The 12503-nt window shown below is 35.3% G+C and overlaps 1 protein-coding gene across 6 annotated transcripts in view; it reads right to left on the reverse strand.

Annotated features, from left to right (window-relative positions):
- Positions 1 to 5493: 5493 nt before the first annotated feature.
- LOC118446930 (uncharacterized) overlaps positions 5494 to 12503 on the reverse strand; it is a 30999-nt gene continuing 23989 nt past the window's right edge. For 5 of the 6 annotated variants that reach the window (XM_035878152.2, XM_035878154.2, XM_035878149.2 and 2 more), the window contains 3 exons: positions 9953 to 10157; positions 9711 to 9860; positions 5494 to 8932 (listed from right to left, as the gene is read on the reverse strand). In XM_035878152.2, coding sequence (XP_035734045.1) covers positions 6952 to 8932; positions 9711 to 9860; positions 9953 to 10149 — 2328 coding nt within the window. In that variant the 5' untranslated portion in view covers positions 10150 to 10157 and the 3' untranslated portion in view covers positions 5494 to 6951. The remainder of the gene's footprint in view (positions 8933 to 9710; positions 9861 to 9952; positions 10158 to 12503) is intronic. The other variant, XM_035878150.2, reaches the window with a different exon arrangement.

Consider the following 12503-nt stretch of genomic DNA (forward strand, 5'->3'; position numbering starts at 1 on the left):
GTTACTTGGAGACCGTATTAGGAAACTTGCGATCGTTCTGCAAAATCAGATGAAGGGAGGATTTTTTTTTCAACTTCACGCCGGCCATTACCATACCAAGAGTGGATTATTTTATACACGTATATAACGTGAACAAATACACCCGCGAGGGTGCGCGCGCGCGCGATCCCCTCCTTTTTTGCCCGCCTCTTTTGCCCGCCCGTATATATAAACTACGAAGTTCTTATCTATATTTGATTTACATGAAATTCGTAAGAAAAAAAAATGGAAAAAAGGAAAAATTGTTTTTCCTTTTTCCAAGATCAAAAGTAGCAACGATTATTATGAAATTTTTGCACGCTCGGTGTCTAACGCGTTCCGCATCTCCTTCCCAGGCCTTCTCGTTCGTGGTCGCCAAAATTCTTCTTTTTTTCATTCGAGCTCCGCCGCGAAGCCGTATTAGGAAACCTGCAGTCATTGTGCGCGTCTCGCTTGAACGGCGACGGCGACGGCGACGGCGACGGCGACGGCGACGACGACAACGACGACGACGACGACGACGGCGACGGCGATGACGACGACGGCAACGACGACGACGACGGCGACGAAGACAAGGAAGACGACGAAGTCGATGAAGACGACGAAGACGACGAAGTCAACGAAAACGAAGACGAAGAAGACCAACAACAGTGGCAAAGAGAGAGAGAGAGAGAGAGAGAGAGGGAGGGAGGAAGAGAGAGAGAGAGAGAGAGAGAGAGAGAAAGAAAGAGAGAGATTCAACTTGCAAAAAGTTCTCCAAGACTATAAGGATAATAAGAGAAGACGTGTTACGCGCAGGCCCTTGCCACTTTCTATAATTACTACATGGTCTCTCTAATTTATTCCTCGAATATTCTTTCTTCTTTCGTAACATCCTACGACAAGCTTCCTACGACAATTTTGATTTTCTTTTTAGATTTTCCCTAATAGTTAGTTATTAATATCTATTATAATATCTATAATATACAATGAAACATTTGTTTTTATTGTATATCTAGAGAATATATTTGATAGATTTATGTTTGAATAGTTTTAAATCTGTATATTTTGTGTAAAAAAAAAAAAGGGAAAAAAAAGAGAAATGAAAATTCTATATAGTAATACGTATATGTATGAGCTAGATATAAATGTATATAAGCGATAAGCATATATTATTTTTTCGTTCTTCAATCGTATCTATATTATATATCGTGAAACATTCGTTAATATTGAATATTTAGAGGATATATTTGAAACGCTTATGTTTCAACAGTTTAATATATGTATTTTGTGTAAAAAAAAAAAGAGAGAAAAAAAAGAGAAAAAAAAGAGAAAGGAATATTCTATATAGCAATGTACGTATATGTGTGAGCTAGCTATAAGTATTTATAAGCAATAAACATGTGTCATCGATTAAGTTCAGATTTAGACAGTTCAGTTAACTATAAATAATAAATTTAAACAGTTCAGTTAACAATGAGCGGTTAGCTTGGTAGATATCGAATCAATAACGATACTATTGATAATATACAATCAATTCAACGTCAAAGTACTCAATGGTAAGTATCGATACATATTGACATTTTATATACTTAGTATCAATTTTCTATATAGATACTTCTCGAATCGATATCAAATAAAAATCTTTATACCGAATCAATACTTGTTATCTCATGAAAGTATCGATATCTGTTTGATGTCTCTGCTGATTTATCGATAAACAATCAAACGAAGAAAATCTTTGAAAATTGACGTAAGAAAATCTAAAAGAGACAAGACAAATAAATGAACAAAAAAATGAATAAAAAAATTGATTGTGCTCAAATTTTCATAGAAGTATCTAACGGGTATCTATAACTTCATAAAAATATCGAACGATTATCGGTACCTTCATAAAAATATCAAACGTGTATCAATACTTTCATAGAAATATCAAAATAGAAAGTATCATTATTGATGATTGAAACAGTATTAATTAAAATATTCAAAGTATCAATCATTAACAGATAGTGTTAGATACGGTATCATAATTTACAAGTTGATATCTATGGTATTGATTTGAGTATCGGATAAATTATTTCAGGTTGATCACACATATATACACATATATACACACACATACACACATGTTTTAGCATACATACCTCTTCGTAGCATATATAATATATACTTTACTTTGTACTATATATACTTATTATATCTACGATCCTCGTATGGCATCCCATTTTCAAAAATATCATACTCTAAGGACAGAATAAACTTTTTATTTTTTATTTATTAGTTTCTAATTTGTTTTCTCTCATCTATGCGGCTTTTTTCTATTTTATACAAACATAAATTTTTAAAACCATGTTTTTCCTATTTTATACAAACATAAATTTTTAAAACCATGTTTTTCCTATTTTATACAAAAAGAAATTTTTAAAACCAAATTTTTAAAGAATAATGTTTTTTCTCTTTTTTTTTTTTTTTAATAATCTAACTCGTAGTATTTGCTATTTTGTTATAATTAATACAAATTTATGATAGCTGTATTTGATCTATGTTCAACGTGTATACTCGTCTATATTGTTGAAAGATAATATAATCGATTTCTCTATGTTAATCATTCGAATTGGTAATTGATATAAATGAGATGTACAAAATGTGAATAAGAAGAAAAGAAAGACATGAAGAGAGTATCAAAAAGAAAGATGGAGGATGAGAAAGATGAAAAAGAGGTGGGAAAAAAAGTGTTAAGTGAAAAAGAAAGCGAGTAAGTCCACGTTTCCACTTCATTTTTATTAATACGTTTTATTACGTGTAAATTGGTTAGAGTAGCTGTCTTTTTATAGTCAAAGAGGAGACATAAGTGGAAGATTCTTCTCCTTCTTTTCTTCTTCTTCTTCCTCCTTCTGTCTTTCTCCATTCATGTCTTACTTTCTTTCAACCTACTTCCCTTCTTATTCTCATTTCATTCTTCTTTCTCTTCCTGTTAAATAGAAACTTATCTATAAAAATTTTTAATAAAAATTATTAATTACTATCATTCAAGACAATTATCTGTCTCTCTTTCTCTCTCTCTGTTTCTCTCTCTCTCTCTCTCTCTCTCTCTCTCTCTTTTTCTCGTTCTTCCTCTTTCTTTCTCTTTCTCTCTCTCTCTGTCCGTCTATATTTGTCTGTCTGTCTATCTCTATCTCTATCTAATTCCAAATAAAGGCAAGAAAGAGAATTTCAAACTTTTCCATAAGTTGTTCTTAAAAGAAAGCTAACTATATAATAACTTTATCTCAGTACACTTGTATCGATCTCTCTACCAGAAAGGTATCTCCCTCTTTCTCTCTCTCTCTCTCTCCCTCTCTCTCTATCTATCTATCTATCTATCTATCTATCTATCTATCTATCTATCTATCTATCTATCTATCTATCTATCTATCTATCTATCGCAGGAAATACCACGTCTCTTTCCCGGATCGTGGAATCGACGTTTTCTGCGAAAACATCTGAGAATTACACTGTTGGATCCACAGTAAGTTCGTTCGTTGATCGCCGGACGGGGACCTCTTTCCTCTTGCGCTTTTTCGATATATTGGAGGACGGAGGTAAGGAAACATACATAAGTTTACACACGTACACGTAAATACACGTACATACATATATATATATATATATATCACATATGTAGTCGAAGAGTGGCCGGTATGCGCTCGCGTGCTCGCATACCTGAGGTGAATGCGTGTATGCAGTTGATGAGAGAGAAAAAGATAGAGAAAGAGAGATAGAGATTGGTTGTCTGTATATGTAGGAAAGGGAAAGAGAGAGAGAGAGAGAGAGAGAAAGAATGAGAGAGAGAGAGAGAAAGAATGAGAGAGAGAGAGAAAGAGAGAGAGAGGAGAAAGAGATGGTAAGCCTTCAAGGTTAGCCGGAGAGACGTATGAATGGGCGTATGCATGAATGGGTCGCTATACGCACTCGAGAGAGGCCAACTGGTATGGACGCCAGTCCCGACACGCACCTTGCCGTCTCTCTCTCTCTCTCTCTCTCTCTTACACTCTTTCGCTCTTTCTCTCTCTCTCTCTTTCTATCTCTATTTCTATCTTTATCTCTATATATCTCTCTCTCTCTCTTATTCTCTCTTCTCTTTTATCTCTATGCGTAAGAGGAGATATTTCCTATATCGTGTAGTGTATGTGTGTATATTTGTGTGTGTATATGTGTGTGTTGTGTGTGTTGTGTGTGTGTGTGTGTGTGTGCATGTATTTTTCCATATTATATATCTATGTGGAAGTAGTATTTCCTTTACTTACGTAAATGTAAGTAATACTCTTACATCTTTCGAGATAAACGTCGATAGAAACAGCCATCTTTTTCCCTTTTTTTTCTTTTCTTTTTTTTATTTGCATCCTTTTTTTCCTTTTTTTTTCTTTTTTTTTTTTTCTTTTTGCATTTTTCTATTCCTTTTTTCTATTCGTTTTCGATCAAAGGGTGTTTATCCATCGTTGAGAAATCTTCGAGGTGATAAGATCAACTTGTTCTCCTTTTTCTATACTGTTTAAAACAAAATAGAACGGCGAGAGATGTAGAGAGGGATAGGTGGAAAATGGATACAAATAAAGAGAGAGAGAGAGGAAAAAAATAAAAGAAAATAAAGCAAGAAACCAATAGAGAGAACGACCAATAACAATTTAAAAATCGTTTATTTTCAGCTTGTCTATTTAACCTAGAAGAACCTTCATAACTTTTCTTTATTACGGACGATAAAAGAAGGCTATGTAAAAGAGTAAAAAGAAAAGAATAGAAGGGAAAAAAGATAAACGTCCTTTTTTTTTGCTAAGACGTGTTTAATACCTGGGAAGAACGATTTTCTGATGGCGATGATTCGTTCTTTTCCTTTTTTTTTTTTTCTTTTCTTTTCTTTCATCTTCCTCTTCTTTTCTTTTATAAACAATTTCGAAAAAAAACATATACAAGTCGTACGATTCGTTTGATATCTACGTCATAAATTATCATACGGCGTATATATATATATATATATATATATATATATATATATATATGTGTATATATATATATATATATATATATATATATTTTATATTTGCACGTCGCACAACATTTGTCTAAATAACGTATCATTAACTTATCGCAATTAACGTTATTCCTATTATTTCTTGTTTTTCGCAGATAATCAGGCATGTGTGATATTGTATCGCACATATATAGATTTAATATTATAATGAGCGAACGATAATGTGTTTTATCTAGTGGCTTTTATAAGTGCGTGCGAATGAAGTCGTATAAATATTCATTAAATGATACAATAATAATAATAATAATAATAATAATAATAATAATAATAATAATAATAATAATAACAATAATTATTATTATTATTATTATAACTATAGTAATTATAACTATAATAAAATTATAATAATAATTATAATATAATAATAATTTTAATATAATAATATAATAATAATATAATAATAATATAATAATAATAATAATAATATAATAATAATAATAATAAGAATAATAAACGATGCGTTTTTTGATTTAACAAGAGTATAAATAGGACTAGATTTCGTTAGACTGCGTTTATCGATTGATACGATATTCGATATATAGTCTTAGAAAAATACGATAAACAAAAATAAGAACATTGCGTATTTATTATCGTTAAAGTCTCACTCTCGGTCGCACTCGGAAGAAAACAACAACAACATCATCATTAGAAAAATGCACTTCCCTTGGGTCTTTGTAAATTAACGTTCGAAAGAAGAAGGAAGATCTCCGTATATTTTCTTTTCTTTTTTCCTTTTTCTTATTTCTTGTTTATTCCTTTTTGTCTCTCATTCTTTCTCTATTTACAATAATCCCAACTCCTACAAACGAAAAATTCTTTCGTCTTTCATTTTCTCTGTCACGAAGTTGTCGTCGTCATACGACGACGAGGAGTCTCGAGACACATCATTGTTCTTTGGTTAACACGTTTTTTCTCTAACTCTTTTTATTATCATTATTTTTCTTTTTTTGTTTTGTTTTTAGTTATGTTTTTATTTATTTTTTTTTTTTTCTTACGTACGTATCTCATACGTACCTACGCGCACGCACACACGTACACGCACACACGCATACATACATTCCAGTCTCCCATCTTTGGCACAAAGCTGCGATCGACTTTACATTAATCAGTGTTTTCTGGTTAAACAAATCCAAGAGGGAAAGACGCAAGGAAGAAAAGAAAAAAAAAAAGAAATTAAAAGGTGGGAAAGAAGAAAATTCGTACATCTAATCACGTAACAATTATCGTTACTTTTCACTTTATCACGAAAGCACACGTTTTGTCTCGCTTAATTAATTTACGTCGGCATATTCTTTTATTATGAAAAATAGTTAACCTTTTCGTTCGTACGTACGATTAAATTATATACGATATTTCTGAATATTATTTATTTCTGTAATTTATTTCGATATTTTAATATACACAACGACGCGGAGAAAATCATCGAAATTCGTTTTTATACGCATCACAGATAATACAACAAGTTCCCTCATTCCATAGCCTAGATCTCCTCCCTCTTTCTTTCTAATTAATTATACTATTCGTTTGTTAAGAAAATTCTCACTTGATCACAAGTCGATGGGTCGCGAACATAAAACGATCGTAAAATTCGTCTCGAGTTTTCACGGGCACCGTAAATGCAACAGCGTATAAGTGGAACGGAAGAAGCAAAGAGAAAGAGAGAAAGAGAGAAAGAGAGAGAGAGAGAGAGAGAGAGAGACAAACAAACAGACAAATGGACAGGCAGACAGATAGAAAGAGATAGAGATAGTTATGACTTATCGGTATCATAAAGTTCCACTGCTGCATATTTTCATAGCCGTTCGTATATCGCCGCAAGAAAATAAACTCCATTACGTGTATATAAGAGTTCGAAGGACGAGACACTTTAAGATAGTTCATAACGTTCACGTTAAAGGAAGAGTCCGATGATCGTCAACGTACGTAGGCGATGACGCGTCGTGATTCGTATCACGGGGTATGGGAGACGATACGATCCTGGCGTCGGTCTCAACATCACCATCAACGATATCACTCTCCCCGTTGTTAGATAACTCGCGCACATTACCAGGAAGATAGTCCTTCCAACTTCTAAACAAATATCTCGTGAATTTTCTTAACTGACGAAATTTACAATATGTAGCACCTTCCGCGGATTCCAATTGTTGAGTTTGAATAAGAAAACCCTTTTCCTTGAATGTCTGTTCAAGTTTTTCCCTTTGAAGGGATTTCCTGGTCTTTCGTTTGCGACGGCCGTCTTCTTGACTGTTAGAACGTGGACAAACTACCGGAGGTTGAACTCTCTCACCAGACGCATTTAAAAATGCACCTGCCGAAGATCCAGATTGACCGGCTTGTTGTTGAAGGGCTTCACGTGGAAAGAACTCGTAACCGCGCATACTTTTATCACCAGTGCCACTATAGTATCTAAAGTTACCACCTGAATCCACGGAAAGGCTTTTTTTCTCTTGCAAGCTCGGTTTGGCACCACCGGTAAACTTGAATTTACATATGCTCACCTCGGTGGCAGGATTATTATTATTCTCCGAAGGCATCGGCGGGATAAAAATTGCCGAACGTTTACGTTTCGTTGGTTGTCCCTGATGTTGAGTAACTGGTGCATTTCTCTTAGGTCTAGGCGATAACGGAGCTGAAACTGGAACTGTTTGGGATTGTTGCGTTGGAGTAGTTGGCGTAGTTGGTGAGACCGAACTTGAACTCTTCGTGTCCATCATCGAGTATATCGATTTCGGGACTATTTTTTGTTCTTTCTGAGAATATTCAATGCCACGTGGGAAACATTTGTCATTCTGAGCCATCTTTTGATAATAGAGTAATTGCGATTGTAGGGCCATTGGATGTATGAAAACACCAGCGTTTGGGAAATACACGAATCCTGGATTTGGTGTAATCATTGGATCCGTAGATCCGTCGGATCCATGATTAACGTTGTTGTTAATGTGATTCGTCGAATCTATTAAGCGATTGGAAGAGTTTGAAAAAGTCGTGCCCAAACACTCGATGTCTTCCCCGTCACTTGAAGCTTCACTCTTCACTTGTCCGGACTCGTAAACGTTGCCATGCTTCCGAAGCAATCTGATCTTCAACTGATTGAGATCTCTGATGCAGAGATTCAATGGTTCGTCCTGTTCGTTCGTAGTATCCGTCAAGACAAAATTCCGCCTGGTCTCTTGAGTAAGACGTTTTTCTAAAAGACTGCTGATCCTATTCTGAACGTCTGTTCGTTGAAATGGTATCTGAGGTGGTAACTGATCTCGACAATCAGGTTTCTCTTGAGGAGAGAGCCTTTTTTCTTCGTGACCAGGTGTGCCTGGCAATATAGTACCATAGTTCTTGTAAATCAAATGACAAATATCTGCCTTTTTTGGTTTACGTCCTCTCCGAGGTTTACTATTGTCAAGCGTAATTTCACCCATGTAAGGTAGATCGGAATACTTCATAGGTGGCCTCGTGGATGTCTGCTGGGACGATTGTTGAGCGTGATTATGATGATGATGATGATGGTGATGATGATGGTGATGGGGTACAGTATAAGCGTGGGAGGAAGTCGAAGTGATCACTGATCGTCTCGATGCCGACGATTGACCGGAATTAAAGTTCATACATTGTTGTGGCATTGTTTGAGGACAGAGTTCTTGTTGCATGGCAGCTATACGTTGCAACCAACCGTGAACATCGGCGATTGGACTAGGCGTAGACGTAGCACTTGTAGGTGCCGGGCTCGGTGCTGTTTGTTCGCTCGTGTGAGTTGGTGAGGATGAATTTAATGCCTCCTGAGCAAGAGATGCCTCGTAATGATCCAAATACTCCGGCGGTAATGCCTGATGATGGAATTTGAGTTTCCATCGTGACTTTCGTCTGCCACGGCTGCAATCAAAAAAAAAGAAAAGGGAAAAGAAAAAAATAACGTAATAAATAAAATAAAAATACCATTTGATTTCCAAACGAAACATTTATTTTAATGAGCATCTCTTAATCGTGTATCTATTGTTTCTTTTTCTTTGAAATGGGAGAAAAGAAAAATATGAATGTTCTTCGATAATCGAGTCATAAGAAAGGAGAATAGGCTCGCTTCAATAACTACAAAGCCAACATCGTTCCTTCATTAACCTCGTCGTAGTCGATAACTGCATTCCAAACCACACCTCGACGGCAATCTAATACACCGCACTGTAAGACACCTTCCATCGTATGCAGAGGGCATATCTTGACATTTTTCCCTTCCTAGAGCTGCTCCGTGGCACGATCGCTTATATCGCTTGGCGGTATAATGAAATTCAGTAACGGTAATCGACTCGTGGTATTTCAGCGACGCACAGGAACTTCTTTTTTCCATGAGTCTCGCCATAGACTCTATCGACGATGTACTCGAGAACGAACCAGTTTACCCGGCGCTTATCCTTCTTACTAGCTATCTTAAGTACCTGCTCTCTGCAAGTGGCGCAAGCTTTATGTCGTGGACATCGTTAGCAACGTGATACAACGAACGCGAGTTCCCTTCGAGATTCTTTCGATAAAAGCAACCTAAGAGTTTATAGAGAGGGTCCAACCAACCAACCAACCAACCAAGATGAATATCAAAGTTAACTCCATCCAACTTAGTAGACGTAAATTCTCGATGAAAATTACAAGCAAATCGATTTACCTGCTTCTATTCCTGTTAATTTGATCTGAAGCACACGTTTGACCGGGAGCATCCTCCAACGTTTGAAGCTGACGATGGTGAACGGATTGCTGATCATTTCCATGTTTACTATCAAGCGACACTTGCACGGAACTCGTGTCCGTTTGCGGACTGTAAAATTCATTAAGAGAAAAAAAGAAAAATCGATAATTATTAATGAAACGATTGATTTCAACGATATATCCTATCGAAATCGAACTCACCTAAGTGTGCTGGTATCACGACTACGTTCCTCCTCCTCCTGAGGTTCTTGCTTAACGGCCATATGTGCAAGAGGCGCCAATGGACACTTGATTTGCGCTAAATGATGATGATGCAGATGATGCTGCAAATTATTGTCCGTTAGGGCCAAGTCTATGCCAGTTGATTGTGCACGAGGCACGACTTCCTCGGTTTGCATAGTGCCCCCTATTTCAAACAAAAAGAAAAACAAAGGGAACGTGCCCGATCAGACATTGGCTATGAACTGTATCATAAAATAATAAATGAAAAAATAATTAAAAAAATAAAGAAATAATCATATTTCCTTGCTCATCTCATCTGATCAAGATGCCGACTCGTGATACGAAAAGGTCAAACGTGGGACTCCAATCGGTTAATTATTATTACAACTTTGTCTGAAATAGGTATCTTGATATATTCATAAACAGTTTTATTAATGAACGCACATATTTCGATTTAAACGTCGATCGATAAGTGTCGGCGCTTAGAACCGGCAGGCGTGAGAAATGGAAGAAAATCGAACAAATGCCCACATGCAGATCCTGATTCCGATTTATAAATGCGTTTATGTAGGTTTATCTACCGCGTTTACATGTGTCTATCGATGTGTGTGTATATATATATATATATATATATATATATATATATACGAAAGTGTTACACCATCGATGCCTTGCGTGTGGGTTTTGCGGACGCGTCCAAGGTTTCGGAATCGCATAATAGGGAAACGAAGTCGTCGTTTATGATCCATGACTTGTGGCTGAATCTTTCCAAGTCTATCGTAGTTACTATCTTCAGATAATAGGTTACTTACTTAATATTTTATTTTTTCTTTTAAAGGTTTAAAAATTCATGTTTACGATATTAGATAGAACGAATATACATATTTATATTTAATACATGTATCAATATGCAAAATTGTATCTATTAATTCAAACGAATTCTTCTAAACTGTTAAATTGATGTAAGTATTTTATGAAAAAAAAAAAAGAAAAAAAAAGAGAATGTTGATATAACTTTTGCTTCGGTAGTAATTTTTTCGTTTCTGTTTTTATTGAATTATGAATGGAATAAAATTGTATTACAAAATTGAATGAAAATACATATTGGATATTATGATTTTATTAAATATCATGTGATCTTTTTTGTTTTTTAATAACTACGTTTACGGTGTTTATTATCCGATTTCTATACTCGCGGGTGTAATAGAAGAAAAAAGGACCGAGTGATTTCGACGATTATTTCGCCATTGGGACAAAAAAATACGATTGATTTTTATGGAGATATGTGTGATCATTGTGACAAACTGTTAATACCGAAAGAGACTTTTACCGGTTGATGAACCTACAAACCAGATGAAAGAAAAAACTTTTGGAAACTTTCACTGATATTTTTCATCATCTTCTTGTTTCTTCTTTCTCTTTCTCTCTATTTCTACTTCTACTTCTATTTCTATTTCTTCTTCTTCTTCGTCTTATTTCTATTGATAGATAAAGGAAAAACTCAATATTCTTTTTCAAAAAGATATGAATCTGATCTTTCGACAAGTTTGCTATAATTTATATTATAAATCGTTCGTAATATATTTAACTTGTTATCAACGACGTTCCTTCGTTCTTTCCTTCCTAACTTCCTTCTCGTAAAGATTTCTTGTCTCTTGTAAAATCTCAAACGTATAAAGGATATCGTTGATCGAGGTAAAACGAACGGATGTTGTATCCTTATCGTCTATCTCTTACAATATCGCATATTTCGCAGAGTTCTTTTAAAACGACGATACAACAGTTTCCTCGTAAGATAGAGCGCCGAGTATTTCCAAGCGTCGATGAAGAAACCGGGCTCGAAGAAGAGGTTCGAAAGACACAGATAGAGAAAGAGAAAGAAAAAGAGAGAAAGAGAGAAAGAGAGAGAGAGAGAGAGAAAGAGAAAGAGTAAGGGAAAGAGAAAGAGAAAGACGTAGAAGGGAGAAGAAGAAGCGGTATTATACATACTGACTTTACAGCACCGCACAAGATAAAAATATTCATGTACGGAAATAGAACTGGACACACGTACAGCCCACCCAACACCCGCAATTCTTCGACCGTACTTGGCTTTACTCGATCAGGTTTCATTTCTTACGACCGGCAGCGCCTTCGTTGCTGCTATTACCGCTACCAATACCAACGTTACCGAAGTCATGGGACCATTGCACATTTTCAAACTCTCTTGAAGATAAAATATAAAATTTCTTTTTTTGTTCTCCTATTTTCTTTTCTTTTCTTTTCTTTTTATTTGTCGTTTTTCTTTTCTCTCACGAAATTACAGAGAATTTCTCTACTTTCGAAGGACAATACGTACGATCGATCTTTTTCGTTAGAAGGAGAAAGTGTGAACTTTATAATAACACGATCGGTGAATGTTTTAAGAGAGAAAGAGTGAGAGCGAGGAAAAAAAAAGAGAAAAATAGTGAGAGCGAGAAAGAAAAAAAAGAGAAGAAGAGAGAGAGAGAGAGAGAGAGAGACAATAGAACGTAATCGCTAGGCTAATTCT

The sequence above is a fragment of the Vespa mandarinia genome, chromosome 3 (genome assembly GCF_050613455.1).
Source record: "Vespa mandarinia isolate Hongniang chromosome 3, ASM5061345v1, whole genome shotgun sequence".
NCBI lineage: Eukaryota > Metazoa > Arthropoda > Insecta > Hymenoptera > Vespidae > Vespa > Vespa mandarinia.